Source organism: Papaver somniferum, chromosome 3 (genome assembly GCF_003573695.1).
Source record: "Papaver somniferum cultivar HN1 chromosome 3, ASM357369v1, whole genome shotgun sequence".
NCBI lineage: Eukaryota > Viridiplantae > Streptophyta > Magnoliopsida > Ranunculales > Papaveraceae > Papaver > Papaver somniferum.
In genome coordinates this window covers 22885692-22911258 of record NC_039360.1, presented here as the reverse complement: position 1 = coordinate 22911258, position 25567 = coordinate 22885692, and the positions used below count along the sequence as shown (strand labels likewise).

At 37.2% G+C, this 25567-nt stretch overlaps 1 protein-coding gene across 3 annotated transcripts; it reads right to left on the bottom strand.

Annotated features, from left to right (window-relative positions):
• Positions 1-14519: 14519 nt before the first annotated feature.
• On the bottom strand, positions 14520-20277 carry LOC113355557 (uncharacterized protein C630.12-like). 3 transcript variants are annotated; one of them, XM_026598445.1, is made up of 13 exons: positions 19927-20275; positions 18214-18267; positions 17948-18126; positions 17398-17533; positions 17134-17230; positions 16726-16785; positions 16543-16643; positions 16397-16428; positions 16233-16290; positions 15671-15745; positions 15411-15565; positions 15042-15317; positions 14520-14953 (listed from the first exon to the last, which is right to left on the bottom strand). In XM_026598445.1, exons 1-13 carry the CDS (start codon positions 20059-20061, stop codon positions 14704-14706), a joined length of 1608 nt encoding a protein of 535 aa, XP_026454230.1. In that variant the 5' UTR covers positions 20062-20275; the 3' UTR covers positions 14520-14703. The 3 variants fall into 3 exon arrangements, with proteins under 3 accessions (XP_026454230.1, XP_026454231.1, XP_026454229.1); XM_026598446.1 differs by having other exon boundaries at positions 15074-15317; positions 16397-16643; positions 19927-20277; XM_026598444.1 differs by having other exon boundaries at positions 16397-16643; positions 19927-20276.
• Positions 20278-25567: the final 5290 nt, after the last annotated feature.

Below are 25567 nucleotides of genomic sequence, written 5' to 3'. Positions count from 1 at the left end.
AAAACTGGTTGAGAGTTACGAAAGTAAAAATAATACCAATATTCAAAAATCATTCACATCCCACCCATATCCTTTTTCTCATTGCTACCCAAATATCAATCCATTTATACAAATTACCCAAATCGTAATTGCCCAAGTTTTCCAAATTTTCTAACACGACACACCAATGTTTGTCAACTCTTCATGTGAGGTATGCTAAAAAAAATACCCAATACACCAAAATAAAAACATTCTTGTCAATTCCTCAGCAATACTCGTATTGTCAATTACATTTTTTGACGTTGACTGTCTAATTTAATGTAACTAGCTAAGTGATATAATTGTAACTAACTTTTCTTTGATTCACATACTGGAACATCCTCGTTATTTGTCTTTCGAAATTCATAATGGTCCAACACTCCCCAGAAATATTTGTCATCCATTTCTTCATAATCTGATGCAACAAATCTTTGTCTTGGAAGTGTTGGAATTTCCTTATTTCCTCCAATTGGAAAACCTGTCAACCAATTGAAGTCTAAAAGTTCCAATTTAACCTCAAACTCAAGAAATGGAAAGTCTCCGTCTTCTTCCACCTCATCTCCATAGTTGCTTCAGTTAAGCCTTGGTCCGCATTCTTGAAAGAAAATTGAAACACGGAAGAAAAACCACGGTTGTCACAAAGCGTACGTGTCAAGAGGTTATTTTCAACTACTATTTCATAAACCTCCTTCACACTACCCCAAATGCTTCTGTATTTACTCTTAAGACGATCATGAATGATATCACTATCAATTATATGTCTTAATGGACCATCTATTCTAGATGATATCTCAAACTTATCCAAATCAATGTCCTCTTCCATTATCTAATTATGCAAACATAAAATCATGCTCAATTTAAATATGTGAATAATCAAAACCATTCATAATGACATTATCAATTTTACCGCAAACACTATTACCACACATACAAAACCAATAATCATCAAAACAACCTTAATGAATCCATGATTTTATGCCATGCTTAATTATTAATTTATACACAAGCATCATAAACATTATAACCACAATATTATACATATCAAATTCTACATCGAATTTCATATCAGATTCATTTTCTAATGAAACCTTAAAACGTTAAGTATTTCTAAAATTGAATCAACAATATCAATCAAACCATAAAAAACTATAAAAGTATTAAACCAACACATCTTTGGTTGTAATTCCAAATCAAAAATCACAAAAATATCAAAAAATCAACTTAAAGTTGCTCTACATACCTTCTTCTTGTTTGTAGAGGAAACTTGGGGAAAATAGGTTCAAAAGAACCACAACAAGCACAAGCAAATACCCCTTATAAATTTGTCTTCAAACACCTCGATATTAGGCTAGGAATCGTACATGCAAACCTAGGTCAAGGAAAAAAAAAGGACAACAGTATAAAATGGAGGTTCTGATTTTTTGGGATAATCCAGAAGCATCTAATTATTTGGCGCTTTAACTCATTTGATTGGGTCAAACGACCAATAATAAGACGTCAGACGCCCAATTGTTAGACGCTTTAAGAAGGAATCTTAAACCACTATAAGGGTTGGGAGGTGTTTCAGAGTAACGTGGCACCAGCTTAAATCTTGAACAATCATAGCACCCAGCCTGAACAATGAAGTAGGAGATGGTACGTCGCCTCTCCCTCCAATTTACGCACAATGCACTTGTTTTCCAGAGATCTTCTTACGGGTAGGGATATTACGGTTATGCCTAAGGACGCACAAGAACCGGTTTGGAACCGGAAAAATCGGGCCGGAATTGAACCGGAACCCGAGTAGACGGTACAGGATCGGGAGTGAAACTTGAGAAACGGAGCAGACCGGTACATGCATTGGTTCTGGGGGAGTACCGTCTTGTACGGGACCAAAGAACTCGGTTGATATCAGTCGTTAGATCTTTTAATTACTTTTAAATCTTGGTCATCCATCCTAGGTATTTGAGACATATTATTTACCGATTCATCTTTTCTTTTTTTTCAAAGCTACACCGAAGATGAGATAGCGGCACTGGAGATTGAAGAGGAGAAATTTTTATTTTTGAATGAAACCAGAGGTGGTGTTTGTTCTCTGTTGAAGATGGAGATTAAATGAAGATGATTATGCTGATGAAGAAAAAGAATCTAAGAATCTGAAATTGGTGAAGGTAACGGAGATTTAGGGTTTGTAAAGGAAGAAGAGTTGACTGTTTATGTCAATTGATTAATGTGTTGGTGACGAATCGAAGATAAAAGCTGTATTAAAGGTGATTTGAGGAATCAGAGAAGAAGAATTGAAGTTAGGATTTTAAATCTGGTGTTGTTGGAGCGAGAATAGAAAATTGGGTTTATTTCTTACTACAATTAAAAGAATTACTGGCTCGGTTGATCTATAATTGTCTTATTTAGGGTTTTGAAATAAACGTTTCTTCTTCTATATTCTGTTGATTTTAAGTTTTTTGATGGTAAGAATCATATCTTTTTATGTGTATACTTCTTATTCAAAATGTTTTACGTACGTTTTTGTTTGAGTTTTTTTTTTGTGGATTTGGGTTTTTTGGATGTCAAATTGGTTGGATGGTGAATGTTAAACTGTAATGGATGTGAATCTGATGTTAAGTTACGGCCAACATTTGATTTACTGCCATGGGTTTGAGTTAATTTTCATGGTGGCATCAAGATGAAATGTTGAGAACGATTTCGGTAGGAAACAAGAATTGATGCTGGTGTAATTTCTATAAATGCAATCTTGAGACAGGAACGAAAGATTGATTATGGATACAGCTACAGGTACGGGTCCTCAAATTGAGATACCGGTCAACACCAGGTACAAGTACCGGATTCACCGCACCGGTTCATGTGCAACCTTAGTTATGCCCGAGCCACGTAACATAAAGTGTCTATTTAATTTTTGCAAAACAATTAGAGGCCATCACATGGCTTCCTCCAAAAAAAAAAAAAAAGTTATCCATCCATTACACACGAGCTGCGCAGGATGAATATAGTGTCCCAACCATTTTTTAAGCAGCACTCGAAAAAGCCTCGCAACTCCTCGAGAAAGAAATCAGATTCCTTTACAGCAAAAATAAGAAATCAATGTTCGAAATCGGATTTGCAAACGGAGACAGAGAACCGTTGCTATGACCGTTTTTCCATGGAAAAAGCGTTTTATACGTATCATCATGACTATCAGACAAACATATTAAAACTGACCCGAATCGGCCGTTATTTCCTTTTTTATGCCCTCTTCTGAAGGAAACCCTAGAAAACGTCTCTCAACTTCACTGTTACATTCTTTTCTTCCCTTAATCTTTTCTCAGTACCTTGTCAAACTCAGTGCTACCAATTTCCCATTCTAGTAATTGAAGACCTAACGGCCTCTCCATTTGTTGCGTGATGGAAGAAAGGGCATCATCATTAGAATCACAATGCTCTGTTCCTTGGCTTGTATTTCCTTAGGGAAAAGGTAAGCAAAATCATGCTTTGTATAATATTTTTGAACCTGAAAATAATAGAAATTTCATACCAAGAGTTTAGTAGAAAAACATTTTGACATGAACCCTCTCATCAAGGTTGGTTAATTATCCTTTGTGATGTTAAAGATGAGGATAATTCAATCCCACCGAATTGGAATTTTGGAGATTGTTTTTTATGGAACCTGTTTGTACCATACAAAAACGGTATATAGACAGTGACTTATTATTGAAGCCCATTTCGTTTATTATAGAAACACAAATGGTTTATTTGGGAAGCCCAATTGGCTTATTATTGAAGCCCATTTCTTTATTATAGAAACACAACTGGCTTATTTGAGAAGCCCGGTTGGCTTATTATTGAAGCTCTTTTGGTTTAATATAGGAACCAGTTTTGCTTATTATGGAAGCCCAGAGACTAATGGGTTAGCTCTTAGAACCCATGGATCAGTCCACTGGCCCGAATTATCCTCTCTCCAGGAAAGGGTTTTAAATTGGGATAAGGGTGACGAGGACTAGGATATTTTGAATATTGACTTTGGAATTATTTAAGATAATTATGGTTATATTAAATCCTAACAAAAAGAGGATAAATGTTACCATGTGATAATTATCTTGAGTAGTTATAGTTAATATGAGATAATTATAGAAACCCTAATAGAAGAGGATAATTATCTTATTTTTAATTATTATTTAAGATAATAATTAAGATAAGTGCAGAAACCTTAATATAAAGAGGAAGAAATTAATTAGGATATTATAATTATTTAAGATAATTATAGTTTCTAAGAGAGAGGATAATTATTATTCAAGATAATAATAAGATAAATCAGAATTATGAGAGATAACAAACCTTATTAATGAATCTGGTTGTTTTCTTGGATCTGTTACAGAATCAGTGTTACAAAAGGCAGCAAAGCAAAAAGAAGTTACATGGAGTCTTCAAGAGCAAATCAGCATGGAAGGGATGGAGATGCACCTATCAGAAATCCTCCTACTCAAAGCGTTGTCAATCGAGCAATACGGAGCGTCGTCGTCCAACCTTTTCAAGATGGAAGAGAAACATAAGTTTCATCAACAATATCAGGAGCACGTTCTGTAAGAACTTGTCCGAGTTTCAGAGAAAACAACGTTTGGGTACATAGAACACTGCCTCAGACTAATAGTGAGACCCTTAATCGTCAGGGAGGAGCTCGAAACCTGCATGCAAGCACTCAGGGTATTCATCTTGAGACGATTGCTAATAGAGGTGTACGACATCCCCCACGTATCGGGCAAGTTAACAATCCGCAAGTGACACCCATTGATTTGGCTACGTGAGCGTTACCAGGAGTTATAAAAGGAAAACAAGCGACTCTTGATCACATTAGAGAAAAGAAAAGAACTAGAAGAAGTGCATGCCTCACGTTCCGAGAGCAACATGACAAACCGTCGTACACGCCAGGAACGTGATACCGCACACGAAAGGAATGAAACTCTTGATGGACGACGAACCAATCGAAATGATGGGAGAAGATTAGAAGGATCCATAAGTGATCACCAACACAGTCCTGATCCACATAACAATGGTTACTATGATCGTTACGTACCTGATGATGGACATTATCACGACCAAGATAGACGATCCGGACCGATCCATAGACGACCCGAAAGGCGTAGGCATAGAGACAATCACTTTACCATGGATCATTCAAAAAGATCCAGGCGTGAGAGAGACCGTCAAGAGAAAAGGACAGATCCGCTCAGGAATGAACGGATCTGTAGAGAAACTGAGGGTGACTCGTCACGAAACAAGGAACTTATCATAAGGAAACTTAATGAAATAATTGAAGAAGTGTTAGCTCAAAAACAATCCAAAGACGAGAGACAACAAATATTGACGATGAAAAAGTCAATGGATTCACCATTTGTTGACAAGATAAAACGTTTCCGCCCGCCTATAAACTTCGTCCAGGCTCAGTTCAAAGAGTTTTTTGATGGAAAGAATGGCGATCCGGTTGAGCATGTCCAACATTTCCAAGCTTCTATGAGTCTGTGGGGGTATAGTGATGAACTACTCTGCAGAACCTTCCCGATAACCTTGACTGATAAAGCTTTAACCTGGTTTTCACAATTAGATTCAAATTCAATAGAAAACTTTGGAATGTTGTCGGATGAATTTTTCGAACAATATAAAATTAATCTCGGGAACAGAAAGGGAAGCAGCCACTTGTTTCTCTTGCAACAGGAGACAGGTGAAAATCTCTTAGACTTCACACGAAGATTTCGTCAAGAGGTTAGTGAAGTCGGAAAAATTGATCCTGGTCTCGTGATTGAAGCATACAAGAATGCCTTGCCCTATGAAGAGTTTGGGATATATAATTCTTTAACTGTCCAACCAGTTGGAACACTCAAGGAGTTGTACGACAGGGCAGACAGATACGGACATGCTGAGAAAGAAAAAAAGGTCAAGATGTCATGAGCATCGAAAGGGTCCAGAACCGAATGGAATACCAAACCAAAGCAGCAATTCGAGGGTGATTCCAAAAAGGAAAATCAATATGAATCCAGAAGCAGATATGGAAATGGAGAGGACGCCCGAAGAAATCAAGGAAGAGAAAAGGTGAAGTTTCCTAGTCTAAACATTGGACTTGGAGAACTTTTCAAGAAGATTAAAGACTCGCTTCCTGCTCCAAAGCCTTTGCCGGTTGAAACAAAAGATAGAGAGACAAGAATAAGTATTGTTCTCATCATCAAGATCATGGACATAACACAGACTCTTGTCGTACACTTGCGGCTGAAGTCCAAAAAATGATTGAAGACGGGAAGCTGCAACAATATGTGAAGAAGGATCTAGCACGGGCAACGCTCTGGATATACGAGAGATTAGAGTAAGCCATGCAAGAGTTAATTCAGCTTCAAGAAAGGCACATGAAAACGCGACCCGTCTGAAGTTGCGTCACATCCATGACTGGCGAATATCGAACAAAGTTGATTACGCCAATCTAATTGATACTGAAACTCTAGAAGAAGGGAAGACTGAGATATCTTTTTCAAACGTAGATCTTGCTGGAGTTTATCAGCCACATAACAATGCAATTGTTATCTTAGCTCTCATTGGAATGTACAAGGTACGCCGAGTTCTAGTTGATACTGGAAGTTCAATTAGTGTCATATTCTCCGGAGCATACTCCTCAATGAACTTGAATGAGGGTCAAGTTGAAGCTGACGATAATCCGATCATCGGATTCAGCGGTGAGACAATGACAACAATTGGAAGAGTAAGTTTTCCTACGATTGTGGGAGGAAGAACAATTATATAGCACTTCTCATTATTAGATTGTCGCGCACCTTATAATGCCATATTAGGACGTGATTGGATTCATGCAATGGAGGCAGTAACTTCCAGTATTCATCAATGTTTGAAATTCATTACTCCGGCAGGAGCGATGAAGGTTAGAAGCGATCAGGTGGCATCTCATAAATTTCATGAAAGCGCAATGGAGGAGTATAGAAAGTCTAAATTGAAAGGTTCAGAAATACTCCAAGTCGAGAAGAAATCATAGCAATCACAGTGCTTCCCAACCTCTTATCAAGGAAGAGGAAAGGAAGGACCTCCAACCATTGAGGAGTTGGTAGAAGTACAAATTGGGAATCAAAAGGAGCATAAAACGTTTATTGGAGAAGAATTACCTTTAGGTAAAAGTGAGAGCTTGATTACCCTATTGAAGGATAATATAGATGTGTTCGCTTGGAGCCTCAGAGATATGCCGGGTATTGATCCTTCCATCGCGTGCCATCGGTTGAATATCAGTGAGGGATATAAGCCAGTAAGGGAGAAACCGCGAAAGATGGCTCCATAACGGAAGGTAAAGGTATTAGAAGAGATTGAAAGAATGCTAGAGGCTATGATCATCAAATCTGTCAGATATCCAAAGTGGCTAGCGAATATTTTGGCAGTTCCGAAGAAAAACGGGAAAATCAGGGTATGTATTGTTTTTACAAACTTGAACAAGGCATGCCCAAGTGATCCTTATCCAATCCCCAGAATCATCGATTTGGTGGATGCCACCCAGGGATACGGTAGATTGTCATTCATGGACGACTTCTCTGGATACAATCAAATACCGTTATATGAAGATGATCAGGAACATACGGCTTTCATAACAGACAAAGGGATATATTGTTACCTCGTTATGCCTTTCGGGTTAAAAAAACGCGGGAGAAACTTATCAGCGTCTTGTAGATGAAATGTTCAAAGATATGATTAGGAAAACCGTTGAAGTCTACATCGACGACATGGTGGTCAAATCCAAACAGAAGGATTCTCACCTTTCGGACCTGAAAAGAGCCTTCGAACGATTGCGACAATATGGAATGAAGCTAAATCCCGCCAAATGTTCTTTTTGACTCACATCTGGGAAGTTTCTCGGGTACATGATGACGCAAAGAGGAATTAAAGCCAATCCAGAGCAAATTAGACCAATATTAGAGATGTCGTCACCAAGAAATGTAAAAGAGGTGCAAAGACTTACTGGAAGATTGGCCGCTTTGAAAAGGTTTATTTCGCGAGCATCTGATAAGTGTAGACACTTCTTCCAGATTCTAAAGAAGGCAGAAAGATTTGGATGGAACGAGAATTGCGAGCGTGCTTTTGACGAAATCAAAAGCAAATCATTAACAGATGCAGAGACTAGGTACTCAAAAATAGAAAAAATGGCACTAGCTCTTATGCATGCAGCAAGACGCCTAAAGCCATATTTTGAAGGGAGACGACTCGTGGTATACACTGAATATCCGCTTAAGAGAGTATTGGGAAGAACGGATGATTCAAGTAGGCTAGCAACATGGGATACTTACCTTGGCGCATACACCATTGATTACGAGCCAAGAACAGCATAAAAAGGGCATGTTATAACATCACTGATGACAGACTTCCCAGTGGATGATATTGAGGTTTCTGAATCCATTGTCGACGAGGAATTCCTACATGAAGCGGAAAACGTGTTACCAATCCCATTGCCATGGGAACATGTGAAAATAAGTAAGAAAGCTTCGAAACGAACAGATGTACAAACGAGTTTTAAAGACTCGATGTTGATACCTGAGAAGAACAGTGGGATATGGAAGATCTACACTGATGGATCGGCAAATACCGACGGAGCAGGCGTTGGTTGTGTACTAGTTTCCCCAGATGGATTGCAAATAGAAAAAGCCATCCGGTTAGGGTTTACAGCTTCAAAAATCAGGCTGAGTATGAGGCTGCAATATCGGGACTGAAAACTGCACTTCACTTGGGGGCGCGGAAAGTCGTACTGACAACCGACTCGAGGTTAGTCGCCAACCAGTTTACCGGTGCATACAAATCCAGGAATGAGAAGTTAGCTTCTTATTTAGAATATATAAGTGAATTGGCAAAAGAATTTGAAGATTTCAGAATTGAACAAAAGCCAAGACTTGAGAACAGGCATGCAGACGCCCTCGCTTACCTATCAACAACAGTAGATTCAGATACAACTCGATTTATCGTGGTTGATTTCCAAGAATTTCCTAGCATTCGCAACACTGTTGACGTTGCACATATAATTTGTGCAAATGAAATTGGGAGTGGCTCGTTCGAAGCGCAACACGATCCTATGGATACTGATGAAAATCTCAATGATCAATCCGAAGACTGGAGACAACCGTATATTCGTTACCTACAAACACAAGAGCTTCCAGATGATAAGTATAAAGCCGGAAAAATAACAAGAACTTCTTGAAGATACACTATGATAGAAGGTGAACTATATAAGAAACATATCGCAATGGAACCATACCTGCAATGTGTAACTCGAGATACTGGGAAGCAGTTGTTAGCAGACGCACATGAAGGATGTTGTGGGAATCATTCTGGAGGCAGAAGCTTGGCACACAGATTGCTGTCTCAAGGATACTTTTGGCCCTATATGCAGAATGACGCAAAGGAATACACAAAAAAATGTGTGGCATGTCAGTTACATGGCCCTCTAATAAAGAGACCGGCAAATGAGTTACATCCAGTAAATAACCCGTGGCCATTCAACAATTGGGGTTTAGAATATTGTAGGTCCATTCCCCATGGACCCTGGGGGCGTCAAGTATTTGTTAGTGGCGACAGACTATTTTACTAAGTGTGTGGAGGCAGTAGCGCTGGTGAAAACATAGGCAATACATGTCCATAAATTCATCTGGGAAAACATTGTATGCAGGTTCGGCGTGCCAGCAATGATCGTTTCTGACAACGGAAAGCAGTTCGACTCTGAAACAATCAAGTCACTGTGTGAAGGATTACATATTAAACACAACTTTTCTACTCCTTACTACGCACAGAGTAACAGACAAGCGGAGGCAACAAATAGGGTTATCTTAGATAATTTGAAGAAAACCTTGGATAAAGCCAAAGGACGGTGGAATGAATTTTTACCTGGAGTTTTGTGGGCATACAGAACGACACCAAGACGGTCAACAGGATTTTCTCCGTTTACACTAACATACGGGACATAAGATGTACTTCCCATAAACTACTGGTACCAACTACAAAAACTTTAGCGGAGCGTTCGGGTCAGAACTCAGATGTTCTTTCCAAGGACAAGGAATTTCTGGACGAGATAAGAGATGAAGCTTCAAGAAGGCTAGCAATATACCAACAATCCATGAAACAACAGTATAACAAGAAAGTACGTGAACGGTCATTTGTTCCTTGAGAGCAGGTCTTAAGGAGAACCAGGCCAAAATCATTATATGCAAGCGGTGGAAAACTAGGAGAAAATTGGGAAGGCCTTACCTTGTGGAAAAACTCGCTAGCGGCGGTGCTTATTGGTTGAGGAACATGAACCGAGAAATGGAGCCCAAACCATGGAACTCCTTTAACCTGAAGAAATATTTATTTTAATCAATGTAATAATAATTAGTCTTCAATAACTGCCTTGGTTCTCCATCGAGTTATTTTTGCGGAAAATGTCTATAACGAAAGAGTACTTACCAAAATGATGGAGCGAAAGGCAGCAGAAGTGCCTAAACAAAATTGGAGTAGCTAGGCAACTAAAGTGCCTAGTTAGATGTCAGAGATGCCTGCATCCAGATAAGGTAAGTCTTCGAAGATACATATGTTATTTGAGCCAAAACAATACAATATCATGCATACATTTTGCAAAAGGGTCTATTAAGGAGAAAAAGCTGATACTGGAAAAAAATTCTATTAAAGAGAAATAACAAGAATAAGGAAAAAATACTGGAAATTCTTGAATCCATAAAAAAAACAACAACAAATTAAACTGCTAAGGAAATGAGAAAAGCATCTACAAAAAGAAGCTTAGGCTTCTTCAGGGGCTGGACTCCTTAGGGTCATCATCTTTATCGCTGGAATCTTCGGCATCATCTTCTTCCCCGTAATCAGCACCATCCAAGAAGCCGTTGTCAAAGGCAATCTGAATTTGTTCATGGAGACTCTCGATTTCCTTCTGGAGAGAATCGGCATCTCTCTCCATGGATTCCAGCTCTTCAATTCTTTCATGGAGCTTAGCGATTTCAAGACGATCATCCAACCTTTCATTTTCATGTTTGCGGATTGTACCTTGAAGCGTCGAGACCACATCATGATAATTGTTGGACGCAAGTGAAATGACTCTATCTCGATTGTGTGCAAATGCGCTGTGCAACTCCCCTTCTCGACGGCATAATAACAGTCCCTAAATAAGAGGTGGGGTCAGTTTATTTTCATTTTTGAATTGGTTAACTAAAATTCATTAAGATAGTTACCTCGATGTGGCACTGCATCGCCCTGTCGATTGTCTTAGAAAAAGTATCCAGTGAATCAACTACCTTCTGGTCACGCGGAAGCATGGCACAGTTCGCAAAAGCTCGAGCCGTGGATGGATCCATGAGAGCCGAGTCATTGTATGTGACTAGTTCGCCATTCACTTTAAAAATGGCTGGAGTGAATGCGTCCATTCCTCTGTAAAGACGCGTGAAGCTGGGCTATAGGTAGGGGATGGTTGTTTCAGCGTTGCAGAATGAGTTTGAAGCGGCATCGGCATAGCTTCAGATGCATTCATGTCGAGTGGGAAATCTCTTTCCGCCAGTTGGCGCTTTCCCGATGGTGTTTTCCCCCCAAAGGTAATCCTTGCAGTGGTTCTTTTCCGTTCTCTATTTGTGGCAGAGTTGTTTCCAGTGGGATTTGGCTTGCTATAAGAAGACATTCTGCATATTCATTTAAATCAGTATATATGTTCACGGAAGGGATTTGCAGTAGTTTAAATGGGAGATGTTACTGCTGTAAATATCGAATGAATACGAAGGGTCCATACGATTTAATTAAACAGGAAGACAGACACTTTGCTAAAGTTGGACGAGTTACAAGTAAAAACAAAAGCTGCAGTAAGGCCGAGTAAAAAAAAAATGGGGCTAACAAAAGTGAGATAGATGGAAGCAAGAGCATGAAATAGATTACAAAGTTCATAGTAAAATCAGAGAAGCTAAAAGTAGAGGAAAGGGAAGTCATTACCTCGAATCGTTGTTAGCTGAATTAAGCAAGGCTACAAAATGAAAACAAAGTAAAGGCAAAATGATTGTGATCAGATGAAAAGTTAAGGAAATTACATGAAGAGATAAGAGGCAAAGAGCTTTAATGTTGGGTGCAATAATCAAAAACAAAGAAAAATCAAATAAGCAAAAGTTATTGATACTTAGTTCCTTTATAATGGAAGTGATTGCTTTGACGAAACGAATAAGCTTCCCGTATCTCCGCAGCAACAAGGTAAAACTTTGGAAAACAGAGTGAGTCACGTGTTCAACACGCTGTCCTTAAGACATTAGCGCCCGGCTACACTCAAGAGTGATGCTATAGCCCTCACAGGACGGATATCTCCAGGATAAAACACCCTAATACACCTACTACTAGCATATGTAGTAGATGCTCAACTTGAACTTGGCAACTCCGAAAAAACCGTTAAGGAAAATTGCGAATGCTTAAAAAACGCCATAAAATATTTTTCCTTAGGGGTCCTTCTAAAATATAGAGCAACCCCTTTCCCATAATTTTACAAAAGTAGTGAATTTCTTTATATAATGGAATAAAACAATTTAAGAAGAGGAATTCCCCGATGTGGGACTAAAAAACTTATATAGTCTCTTAAAACAACTAAAAAGTGGAAACTCCACAATGTGAGACTAATAAGTTTTTCATTCACAAACAAAACAATAAATTAATTTTATTTAGTTAAACATATTAAAATAATAATTAATAAATATTGTTCCAACATTTAATTGGAGGAAAAAGAAGAAGGTATTCTCGGGTATTTATACGTCAAAATTAGGGTTGTATAAGATGGACATCTGATATTCCAAAATATTTGGATGGCAACAAATATATCATGATGCAGAGTATCGTATATTTTTGGAATATTGTATTTGAGATGAAGCTCATTTGATGTGGACAAGACGTGGAGTTTTCGCACCAGAGGGGATGTTAAGAAGTGGCACGTGGAGTGGAGGTATGAAAATAAAACTATGTGGATCGTCTCACAAAAAGGTATAACACTTGGTTAATATTTATCATACGCCAAGCGTACGATTCCATATGTGAAAGAGTGGAAGGATCCTTACATTTTTCTAGATTTGAATTATATGATTCTAGAAAAGAACATATTTCGTTGCCTGGGAAAAGTGACCCAACTGAACTGGTTCAATGAAGCCTATATAGACACGTGTTCAAGAAGGGAATAATTCGTTCATGTATGCCGGATTATTAAGTAAAAATGTAGTTTCACTAATTAATGTGAAACTGAAGGGCATGAAAGCACCACGAACAGTTTAGTTGTGGTCCTAGCCACGATGATCAGTCTAGTAATTAATTTTCTTAATCCTTCGACAAGTCGAGAATCATGAGGGGCGGTAATTGTACCATACAAAAATGGTATATGGGTAGTGGCTTATTGGTGAAGCCCATTTCATTTATTATAGAAACACAAATGATTTATTTGGGAAGCTCAGTTGGCTTATTATTGAAGTTCATTTCGTTTATTATAGAAACACAACTGGCTTATTTGAGAAGTCCGGTTGACTTATTATTGAAGCTCTTTTGGTTTATTATAGGAACCAGTTTTGCTTATTATGGAAGTCCAGAGACCCATGGGTTAGCTCTTAGATCCATGGATCAGTCTACCAGCCCGAATTATCCTCTCTCCAGGAAAGGGTTTTAAATTGGGATAAGGGTGATGAGGACTAGGATATTTTGAGTATTGACTTTGGAATTATTTAAAATAATTATGGTTATATTAAATCCTAACAAAAAGGGATAAATGTTACCATGGGATAATTATCTTGAGTAGTTATAGTTAATATGAAGATAATTATAGAAACCCTAACAGAAGAGGATAATTATCTTAGTTTTAATTATTATTTAAGATAATAATTAAGATAAGTGCAGAAACTTAATAGAAAGAGGAAGGAATTAGTTAGGATATTATAATTATTTAAGATAATTATAGTTCCTAAGAGAGAGAATAATTATTATTCAAGATAATAATTAAGATAAATCAGAATTATGAGAGATAACAAACTTTATTAATGAATCTGGTTGTTTTCTTGGGTTTGTACAGGTAAAAGGTTGTTGTTAAGATAACTATGAGAACCCTAAAACTAGACCACTTTCTGCCTATAAATAGAGGCTAAATCCTAACTCAAAAGGTGCATATTTTCTAATTCTTTTCCATACAATACACACACCTGTGAAGAAACCCTCTCTGATTTCAGCATCGGAGTGTTTTTTGCAGGTACCCCCACCGTTCAACATCATTCATATCAGCAACCTTTTGTGGATTTGAATCAATAGCAGAAGATCAATCAATCCACATTAATCATATTTTCTTTCAGCAATCTTTGGTGGAATCAAATCAATGATGGAGATTTAATCCATCTATACATATCTCGAAGATTGTTGGGTTGAGTATTTTTGCACCATTCATCGCTATAATGCTTGTTTTAATAATGCTAAGTAACCTTGTTTTTGGATGCATTCATCGCTATAATGCATGGTTATTCTTGAACTGCTAGTCTCAACTTAAAACATTATCAGCAGCTGGTTCATCACTGCCAGCTATTAGAATCTTCAGAGATGAACAGTTCAGAAGTTCTTACAAAGAGCAAAACTGTAAAAGTAATTTTTGTCTGCAACCGCTCATAAGAGTGACTCGTGTGCAAATGGTAAATGAACTCACGTGCAATACAATTATTAGTCAATCCAATCTTTGGCCAGAAACATCATATACAGAGGTAAGTTTACAACAGCAATAGCTAAAAGGAACCTTAATGTTCGAACAAATCTCCCCCAGACCAACTTTCTCTTCGACTGATTTAATCTACCCTGCGAAACTGACATGCCTCCCTCTTCCATGTGGGTATCTGCATTGTTCATCTCTAGAGAAACAGATGCCTCCTGAGAGATGTTCTTCTTTGCCACTGGTCGCAGAACAGCATTGCCCCTGCAACAGAACATAGGTAGCCGACTCGCTTAGTCCAACAAAAAACTGCATCCTGAATACAAACAGACGGACAGACATATGGACTTACCTTGCCATTGATTCTGAGTCAGTTGAACTTACAGCGTTAGACTTTATCAACACTTTCTTGACAAGATGCATGGATCCTTCTGCATCCCAGACCATCTCATACTCACAGTTCTCATCTTCTTCGTCCTTCTCTTTACCTGCACCCCTAAATAGGTCACTACTAATAAATGCCTTCCACATGGACCCCAACCAACCAATATAACGACCCCCAACACTCAAACCGTGTGTCGGCCATAGGAGAAGCGCAAGTACTGTAAGAATGAAGAGAGATGCATACCTGATGGACATGAATAAAAGACTTAAAATTCTGTAACAATATGAATCCAAAGAAGAATTGCATGCTATTTACATTATTGTCTTGATGGATTACCATATGTAAATGTGTGTTTGCATTGGAAGAAAACATAGCCGAGTTGATACCACATTTTCTGATGTATTTGAGAGTATGAGATTCTTAGTAGCAGACAATAGCATAAAAGATGGATACAAATTTCCCTGTTGCCAACTTATTGTCCCTAGAGTATGCTGCAGCAACCAACGTAATCAGATACTGTTGCCAGTTGTAAAAATTATTAAAAAGCAACATCTTTTGTTTTTGTTTTTTTCAACAAAGAACAACAATGTGCTTACCTCTTTTATGTGGCCACGACGTGTTTGGTGTGTTACAGTACACTGATCGTGATCATGACCAGACAGAACAAGTACCTACAGTAGTCACATCTCAAAACTCTTTAATTTGGCCTTGTTCTTTATTAGTAACATTAATTCACTGTCGGTATCCAAACCACTGTACATAATAAATAATTCTTCTTTTGAGTTGAAATCACAACTTTTGGGTACCAACAGAAATAACAAATACAAAACCATCCCAAGAAGTGCTTCCTAACCCTTCCCATTCTATATATTTTGTTCCCGGTTCACAACTAGAGGAGCAGCCTCTCAAGTAAAGTTGTAAAGTCGTTGGGCATTGACACCCATGACGGAAGTTCAAAACTCTTCAACATCCTAATTTTACCAACCAATTAAAACAGATAGAGAAACCAAATTTACAACAAAATGAGGGTCTTGGAAATGGTGATCAAGATGTTTTTAAATTTGTATGCATGAAGATTCAATGACTTAAATTCGAGGGAAATGTGTAAATCGTTTAAAACGTTCCCATGAGAGTTCCAAAGAAGGAGAGAGAACTTACGGGGTTGATAAGGTCCAGTAAAAGCCGTGATGTTTCCTCAGTTAGATAATTCTGATACCTGTTCAAGCAGAATATCAGTAAAATTACTGGGTCCAGAAGGCTCACATTAGAATTTTACATTGCGATTGAAGCATATAAAAGATAATGACAGAATAGAAGCTTACGTTACTTCTTGGTCTGAAGCATGAGAAACCCTCTGGAGATGTAAAATACACAGAATATTACATAAATATAATGCAGTAGAAGGAAATGATTGACTGAGACGAAGAAGAGTGCGCTTGAACAACAACATTATGACCCCATTGCAAACCTGGTTGATAATTGGGGATGAACGGCGACTCCCACAAGGAGTCCAATCGGGTCGGTACAGAGGGATATGTGTTAGCAACACCCTTGTTTTTGCCGCAACATCTACATGATTACCAAAAGATTTACAATAAAAAAATTATTAAACATTGGGCGAACAACATGTTCAAGATTAGTCATTACATACCTGAAGAAACATTTTTGACAAAATCCCAGGTGGTGGAAGTCAGATTTCCCTCTTTCCGCCCTGCATATTCATTATTCAGTTTTACATGCATTTTGAATTAAGAATAGAGACATTGGATTATGTAGCTCGGACTGTTAGTGCCTGATAACATGTCGCTGAGATGGTCGAGATCTAAAGCGGGTGACACATCTGAATAATCAGCATCCTCAGTGGAAATAATCATCTATCTTAATAGATCAAATATGGAGTTCTAGTGAATTCTACATCTACGATGCATAGCAGGGGAAATATCCTTGCAGTGAATCAACCTAGAGAGGTTATACTTTGTGAGGATGGTATCCATCCTTGCTATAGTTGTCATCCTCAAACTAGGCAATTGATTAAATTCTCAATAGTTTTGTTACATACCATCAAGAGTTTGGCTATCAACAGCTATAAACTCCACTTCACCAACAGTAAAGTGATAATTTCTTGATCCAAATTCTTTTTCATAACGATCGAGAACCTGTATGACAACACAAACAAGAAAACCTAATCAAGAATTGCAAAGAAAATTCAAGAAACCATATTCTTGAATCATAGGTATGACTCTCTTTGTACAATAGATTGTTTCTGAAGCTATAAATGAAGCTCTCACGCGTCATAAATTGTGCTAAGCCAGCAGACTATTACCTTTGGATTTCGTGAGAGGGTTGCTGAATAGCCAGTATCATGATTCCCAGAAATGTAGTACTTTGGGATATCTGAAAATCTTCCTCTGTGGTTCAGACCAAAGATGTGCCTGAAGCGACTCAACGAATTCTGCCACCTATTAATAAATAGAGAATTAATTCCAAGTACTAGCAGAGAAGGAAAACTCAGATAGTTTGAGGAAAATACATATTGCTTTCGTTATAAAAGCTTATGTGATCCTTTAATTAATCATGCTGGAGAGACTGAGATTTTACTTTTTAAAATCACATCAATAAGGATACTATCCTTACTGGCATGAGAGGTTTCCGACATACATACAGCAATTTGCACTCCGACCTAGTAAACATTTCAACAAGTAGAACAGTATTCTTTCCGTTTTTTAACACCCTAGTTTATGTTAAACACAGAAAGAGCGTGTGCAGGCTAAATATGCATAATAGCCATATAGCTTAATCCACGCAACATTTCACATCAAGCCATACACTTGTTAATTGAAGAAGAGCCATTTATAACTACTTTCATGCCTTACTCTTCATCTGACAAATGAGGTCCTCCATCAAAATAATCACCAAGGAACAAAATGATGTCAGGTTTGGATGGCAATATAGAAGTAAGAAACGATCTCCGCATGTACAAATCTGTGTAGAATTGCGCAATCTCCAAAGCAAGTGATTTGGGAGCAAGCGCAAGGGAGGTGTGGTCCATAAGCTGTTACAAGTGGGACATTAAGACATTGTTATTACAATAGATCGTAAAGATAAAAAGATAGCAAGACAGAATATGAATATGACTTACTTGTGGATCAGTAATAACAGCGACCTTCACATGATCACCAACGTCATGGGTCACCTGCACTAATAGATAAGATCAATATTATTAAGAGGCTAACTTGAGCCATATCGAAAATAATGCCTTATGGTACATGAGTTGCAGTTGCAGGACAATGTTTTGGGAAATTTTCATAACTTTGAGAGATAGTTATGGGATATAACGTTCTAAAAAACAATAAGCATAGCCTGAAAATTCACCACACCATCAAAACAATTGAAAAGTAGAAGGAAAAAGAAAACATTTAACTTTAAGAGCATACAGCCACAGTTGAACATGTATATGTATTTTACCCAACCATCCTAATTCTGTGCTATTCCATACAAGGGTCAAGAAAATGAATCCCGTATTTTCAAGCTGTTTTATTCGGAAAAAGACTACTAACAATCAAACCTTAATGTGACAAGTTGTTTTCTAAGCAGCAAATCAGCAAAGTTTACATATGAACCACTTGACCATATGTTGAAGAAGCGTAGCGGAATGTTCTATCCCACTTTAGTAACTGTAGGAAAGGTTGCTTCCCACTTTAGTAAGTGTAGGAAAGTTCTATCGGAAAGCGTAGCGGAAAATTCTATCCCACTTCCAAAAATGAGAATGTCCAACAGGATTTCTGCCTTCTGGATACTAGGAGAAAGGCTGTTGTTATTTTTTACTCAAGATTTTAAGAGATCAGGTGCGGTATCGGGCTTGTTAGCATGGCACATAGGATACTAAATTTGGAGAAGGAAATGAGAAATATGCTATATAAAATAGTTAAAGATGTAACAGGCTTCTGCTCACCTTTAATGCCAGTATGCTTAACTTTTTATGTTGTATGCTTCTAAAGACTTTTAACATTGTCAACTTGGAGTGCTTTACAACAGATCATCTTAAAATGCTCCTTATGTGACGGTATAGTCAAAACAATCTTAGGCTCTTAAACTTTGATATTCCATTGGACTAACAAAAATTATACTCTTGTGAGAAAATAAACTGATTCATCTAGTTATGGGGGACTACAAACTCAAGAGAGGAGGTAATAACCCTTTTGGAATGAATGACAACATCTAATAGTGAACAGGGACCCACTGTCACCAATTGTTGGATGCACACTTTTGTGATCTACTGCCAATTCACCACTAGATGTTTACATCCACCCCAAAAGAGTTATCTAGTAGCTCCTCAACTTCCACTTCTTACGTTACGAATATCATCTGTCTGAAACTATACTCTTGATTTACCTAAATAACCTTCAGCTATAGGTGTCTAAAATCTCAAATCCATAGATAATCACCAAATAAACTGTCATCTAGGTGAATGCAAGGAAATCTGAAGGCATCATAGCCTGTCATAGGCAACTAATCAGCTACAGATACACACACATCAAGCAACATCAGCCTTGGGAGTCTGGCTCTAATGTTATTGTTAGCTCTAACAAAGAATTGCAAACCTCTCATATGAGTCTAATTCATCATTAACAATTTAAAAAGAAAAAAATTCCTCCTGTAAACTCTGTAAAACAGAAATTGGCCATTTGTGAACAATGGTGTGTAACCAAATTTTGAGTGTCATCTGACTCATATCATACTTAATTAGTTAACCCATCTTGATTCAGTCAGTTCAATTCAGAGAATCAATATAAATCTAGAAAGCATCTGAATCCTTATATACAGAGAAAGGGAAGTGTTGATTGTTACTAACCTTACTGGTAGTTGCTGGTAGTAGTTGAGGCCAAGAGCATGATGATGAAGGAACCCAAAATGCAAACATCTCACCATAAAAAATGGTAACAACCCAAACACAACACAGAACAACTGTTAGCTTCCCTAACTGCATCTTAGCAGTTGTATTGTGATGTTCTTGCTGATTAACTTCTTCTACTATCTAGAATCTGGATGATGGAATCTCAAGGGTCATCATCATCATCATCAACAACATATCTAGTGATCTTGTTTCAGAAAGAAATTTGACTTTCAACTCCTCTAGATCTTCAACTTTACTTCTGCTTGGGAAGCTGTGCAACCTAAATTCCTGCATCATTCTTATTTTACTCTTTCTAGTAATTTTTTATGGATTCTTTGGAACAGTGATGGATGAGTAAAACTGTTAAAACTACCCATATTTAACTGTAAAGTAACAATCAGTTACTTTACTTTATTCCCCCTAATTACCGAAAACTGAAAACAAAACATCGGTGTCCTGAATAAGTTAGGATTAGGCTAAAAATGACACCACAGACGTAAGACAAATTTATAAATCAACCGACGCTATTTCAAACTCACATCTATCTATCTATAACTATTATAAAGCAAACTCCCCTTAGTACTGTTCATGAACAGTACTCGAAGCTGCACTTTCCGAGTTTGTTCTTGGTTTTATTGCTTAGTTATAAAATGCAATCTAAATTAAGTGAAGGTAATATGGTAAAAGCGAAAAATCAAATCAAGAGAAAAATGAGAGAGTAGGTCATGTGTGCGATGGTCCGTAGGGAAGCACGTGAGAGGCTCGGAATTCTTTATATCAGGATGTTGCCCTTAGTGTTATAACTAGAGCCGGTAAACGGGCGGGCCGGGGCTGGCTTGTTACGGGTTACACGGGTACGGGTTAATACGGGTCAAAACCCACGGGTTGACATTCTTCACGGGTAATCATTTCTTCAATCCGCGCCGTAACGGGTAAAGTTTGCGGGTTCACGGGTTAACCCGGCTTGTTTAATTAGAACTAAAATTAAAAATTAATTAACTTAATTTATAAAATGATCAAATACAAATTACAAAAATTAGACCTCCATACCCATCTTAAAATTCATTAAACCATTTTCAGGCCTTTTAACTCCTTCCCTGTAACACCTAACATGCATCTAAATATCTAATCACATCATTTTAAGCTCAATCCATCCTGAAATTCACGACTTCAATACTAACAAGAACTCTTTCCATTTGTGTTCTCTGCTCAAACTCATACTCATGCCTATGATAATCACCAGCACCAAGATTTCAATTCCATAACCTGCAACACCTCATGCTTGCACAACAACCCATTAGTAGCACCCCCAAGCTTCATATCAACTCACACCACATCCACAACATTCTCCTCTTTTCAGTTCGTCAAATTCAAACACCATAACAGATCAACAGCTGCAACACAATTCAAATATGACAAAAATCAAGAGCAATTTTACTTAGATCTAATTCTTATACAAATTCATACAAACATAAATGAATTTGAAATTTTCAAACCCAAATTAAATTGAAACCCAAAACAGTTATTTAAGCGAAAGTAGTAATCAAAATCTCAAAAACATTCAACCATAAGTAAAATTGCTTAGATCAACAGCTGCAACACAATTCAAATATGACAAAAATCAACAGCAATTTTACTTAGATCTAATTCTTATACAAATTCATACAAACATAAATGAATTTGAAATTTTCAAACCCAAATTAAATTGAAACCCAAAACAGTTATTTAAGCGAAAGTAGTAATCAAAATCTCAAAAATATTCAACCCAATTAATGTTGTATTCTTTCTTCTTTCCGATTAACCAGATGTTTAACCAGTTACTGTCGTAGTCTTCCTTCTTCCCGATTAATTTAGGCCTTGTAATCCTCCTAATGAGACACCCAACCCAATTGAATCAGTATTAATAAGAAAGCAACCATTTAGGGTTTTTTCTTCTTCTGTAAAATGCTAAAAATTGAATAGTTATTTCTTTTAAAATAATGAGAAAAATAAGAGAAACGGAGTTTACCAGATGAGAAAATTGGTCATAGGTGGTGGTGGTGCACCGGTGGTGAAGCGCATGTCTATGTACGCCTGATTTGTATTTTGTGAGAAGAGAAGAAGAGAGAAAAAAACAGAAGAAAGATGGAGGTGAATCAGGTGATGACTGGTGAGGAGCAGCCGCAGTGGGGAGAAGAAAGATAAGAAAGAGGAAAAGAAATGAGATCTTCTGTCTGCCAGGGTTCCGTTCTTTTTATATCTTAAACGTACGAATAGGATTGATGCTAGATGATCTGACGGTGGATATTAACTAAAACTCATTACTTAGGGATTTTTGACGGGTTAACGGGTGGTACCCGCGGTTTTACGGGCCGGGACGGGTTAACCCGTTTGCTCACAAGCCGGCATTTCTCCAACCCTAACCCGGCTTGTTTAGCCATCAGCCGAGCCGGGTACGGGTTTTTCACGGGTCGGACCGGGCAAACCCGCAAGTTTTGACTTGTTTGCCAGCTCTATTTATAACTCTACTAAAAACAACCATCTAAATTTAATGAGGCTAAAATTGTAAAAGTAAACAAAACAAATTAGCAGACAAGAGAAAGAGGTAGAGCGGGTTACGTGTAATAGGGCCCATGAGAGAGTAAAAGAAAAGCACGTGCCGGTATTCTAGTAAATACAAAAAGCTAACGGGTACTAAGTTGGTTGGGTACCAAAAATACATATAAGACAAAATATTTGTACCCATTGCGATGTGATAGTACACCCTCTAGCAATATGCTAGCCCCATGGATGTGTAAAATTCATGTTAAAAAGCGTTTGATTTTGTGCACATTCTTAAAAAGTGTCAACCTTTTTTCGGCACTTCCAATTTTAGGTAATGAGATTTATACTTGCAATAAGTTACCAAACTTCGTTAGATGCATTGGCTAAGATATTTGTAGGAATAAATTTAGGCTCTCGTAGCATATTTAGGTAGTAAGTTTTCTATATCCCATAAACAGAGACTTAAACTCATGTAAGAGCTCTTCATAAAAGAAAAAATCATGCGTTTTTTTTTTGTGCTTTATCAGTTTCAATGGGCTTTTCTACAACACAAACTCAAAAAGGTGTTAAGTTATTATGGAGTTCATTAATTATGTTGTAATTCCGATAATTGAAACTTTGGAGATGCAAGTTGGAATGGAAGTGTATATTCCACTTGCAAATATTGTATTTGCAACTGCTAGGATGTAATTCCTCTTATTTACTTTTACTGTCTTACTGTCTTCCTAGGCATGTACTGACATTACTATCTTTATCTTTAGTTCCTTATCTCCTATGGATCCTTTAGATAATGCTTTTAGGGCTTAGTCAGTTATCATCATTGTCCTGTAAATGTAAGATTGATACGTTTCTTTCAGACACCTCTTATGATCATTCTTATCTTAACGATATCTCTTTCTATTATGGTATCAGCCCGAAAAAACCAGATAGAATTTATCTTTGTCAGTACATATTTGTTTGGGTTTATAGATGGAAATTAACACCTCCTTCACCGTCAATTTGCATTGGAGTAGCAGAAGTTTTTAAGCATGCATATGTCAAATTGAAAAAACTGGATAGTTCGTCATGAGCTTCCTTAATGCGACTTTCCCCCCCTTTAATTTCTTCTGCTGTGCTTGAGTTTTCTTCTTCGGAACAAGTATGACTCTCTCTTGTTAGCTTTTCATCATGGTATTTAACAATTATTTACATGATACCAATTAACCTGATCTAGGAAAATCATGTTTACTACCCTTTACAAGCAGATGTTGTAAATTATAACATACCTGGCACTTGAGCCATAATCACCTTCATCTTCACTTTTACTTGCATCTTCTACTGATGCTTCACCCATAGTTTCTTACGCCGCTAATGCTATGGATTACATAACGATGGAGATTTTACAGAGAGTCAATGATATTCCTCTTACCAATTCTTAATAGTTACTAACTTTAGTGATGGTGTTAATAGGAACCTCTATAATTTGGTAGGGAATAAACATTATGTATCTCAAGAGTGTTATTTATAGCTAAGTTTCCTTACCATTGAAGGAACTTAAGAGATAGAGATAAGCGCACAACCGCCTTGCCAGAGTTTTCTTGCCGACATACTAGAGTACTCTGGAGATTGTGTTAAGCCGGTGATTGTTTCCCTGGGTTCAAGCATATTTTCTAATATTTCTCCAGTCATTTGGGCCATAAACTCTAACATCTCTAGCGTGGGAATTTCTTAGATCAGTTTGTGGCTAGAAAAACCATGCTTAGGAATCAGTTATATAACATTAGAACAGACTGCTTCTATTTCTGAATATTTACATTGTACTAGAGAAATCAATGATTCTTTAATTGCTATCAATGAACATGTACCTGAATGTGATCATATAATGAACACTTTGAATGGAGTTGATCGAGAGTATAACAATTTTGTTATCTCTACTCAAAATAGAGATACACCATTTACTTCTGGTGTTATTAGATCAAGACTCATCCAACAAGAACAATGGTAAGTTGCTCAAAACACTAATGTTTCTAGAAGTCTTGATTTTGTTACGAATTCATCATTCTTCACTAAAAATAATTTTCATCCATCGTTTCCTAAAGATACTTCTCAAAAATTTAACAAAAATACTTATGTTAATACTTCTTTTAAAACTCACAAAGATACTTCTAGATCTCTCAAGATAACTGATTTTAGTAACATTTCTTGTCAAATCTGCAAAAAGGTCATACTGCAGACAAATGCTTTTGTAGACATACAACTTCAAAAATAAATAAATTACTGCCCCTTGATCAAATATGTGTATACAAGTACATCATGCTTCTACTTCTGAGGAGTTATCTTATCTTGTTGTTGTGAACTGGTTACCAGATTTAGGTGCAACAATACACATGACCAATGATCTCTCAGTTTTTCACTGTCCATCTCCCTACACTGCTATTGATGAGGTCCTAGTGTGTAGTGGTTATCATTTTCCTATTACTATGGTAGGAAATTCAACTCTTCAGACTGATACTATTTACTTTTTCTTACCAAATGTCTTGTATGTCCCTATTCTATACATAAATCTTATCTATGTAGGAGAATTTAGAAATGAGCACTCTTATTCTTTTGAGTTTCTTCAATGAGGTTATTGTATTCATGACTTACGTTATTGTAGAGAGCAGTCATTTGGTTAATAGCAACTCTTCTATCTCTATTCATTTAAGTAAGAAAGTTACTTTCTGGTTAGACAAGTGGAGTGGTGAAGATTCTTTAAAGATGGGTTTTCCTGATCTTTTTAGATTAGCTAAAGATAAAATGTTTTATGTTGCTTCTCAAATTTCAAGTGAAGGAAACTGGATTTTTCAATTTTAAAATGAGATTATTAAACGAGGAGGTTGATTAGTTTCCGTATCTACTTTTGAGGATTGGTTTTCTCCTCCTTTGTTGAACGATTTTCCGGGAACAAGAGGATGGTGTTTAGGCAATAATGGTATTTTTTTCTGTTAAGACACTTTTATTCAATCAGGTTGATGTTAACTCCCTCTAACTGAACTGGGATCATTCCTCAATCATTATATGATATAGCTCACTTGTGCCATTTGAGTAGTCGACATTC

Coding starts and splice junctions, on each gene's coding strand:
- LOC113355557 (XM_026598444.1), bottom strand. CDS start 20,061: ATGCAGTTAGGGAAGCTAACAGTTGTTCTGTGTTGTGTTTGGGTTGTT. Junction 17,231..17,397: donor CCCTCTCACGAAATCCAAAG/GTAATAGTCTGC, acceptor GTTGTCATACAG/GTTCTCGATCGTTATGAAAA. Junction 16,644..16,725: donor TGTCAAAAATGTTTCTTCAG/GTATGTAATGAC, acceptor GTAATCATGTAG/ATGTTGCGGCAAAAACAAGG.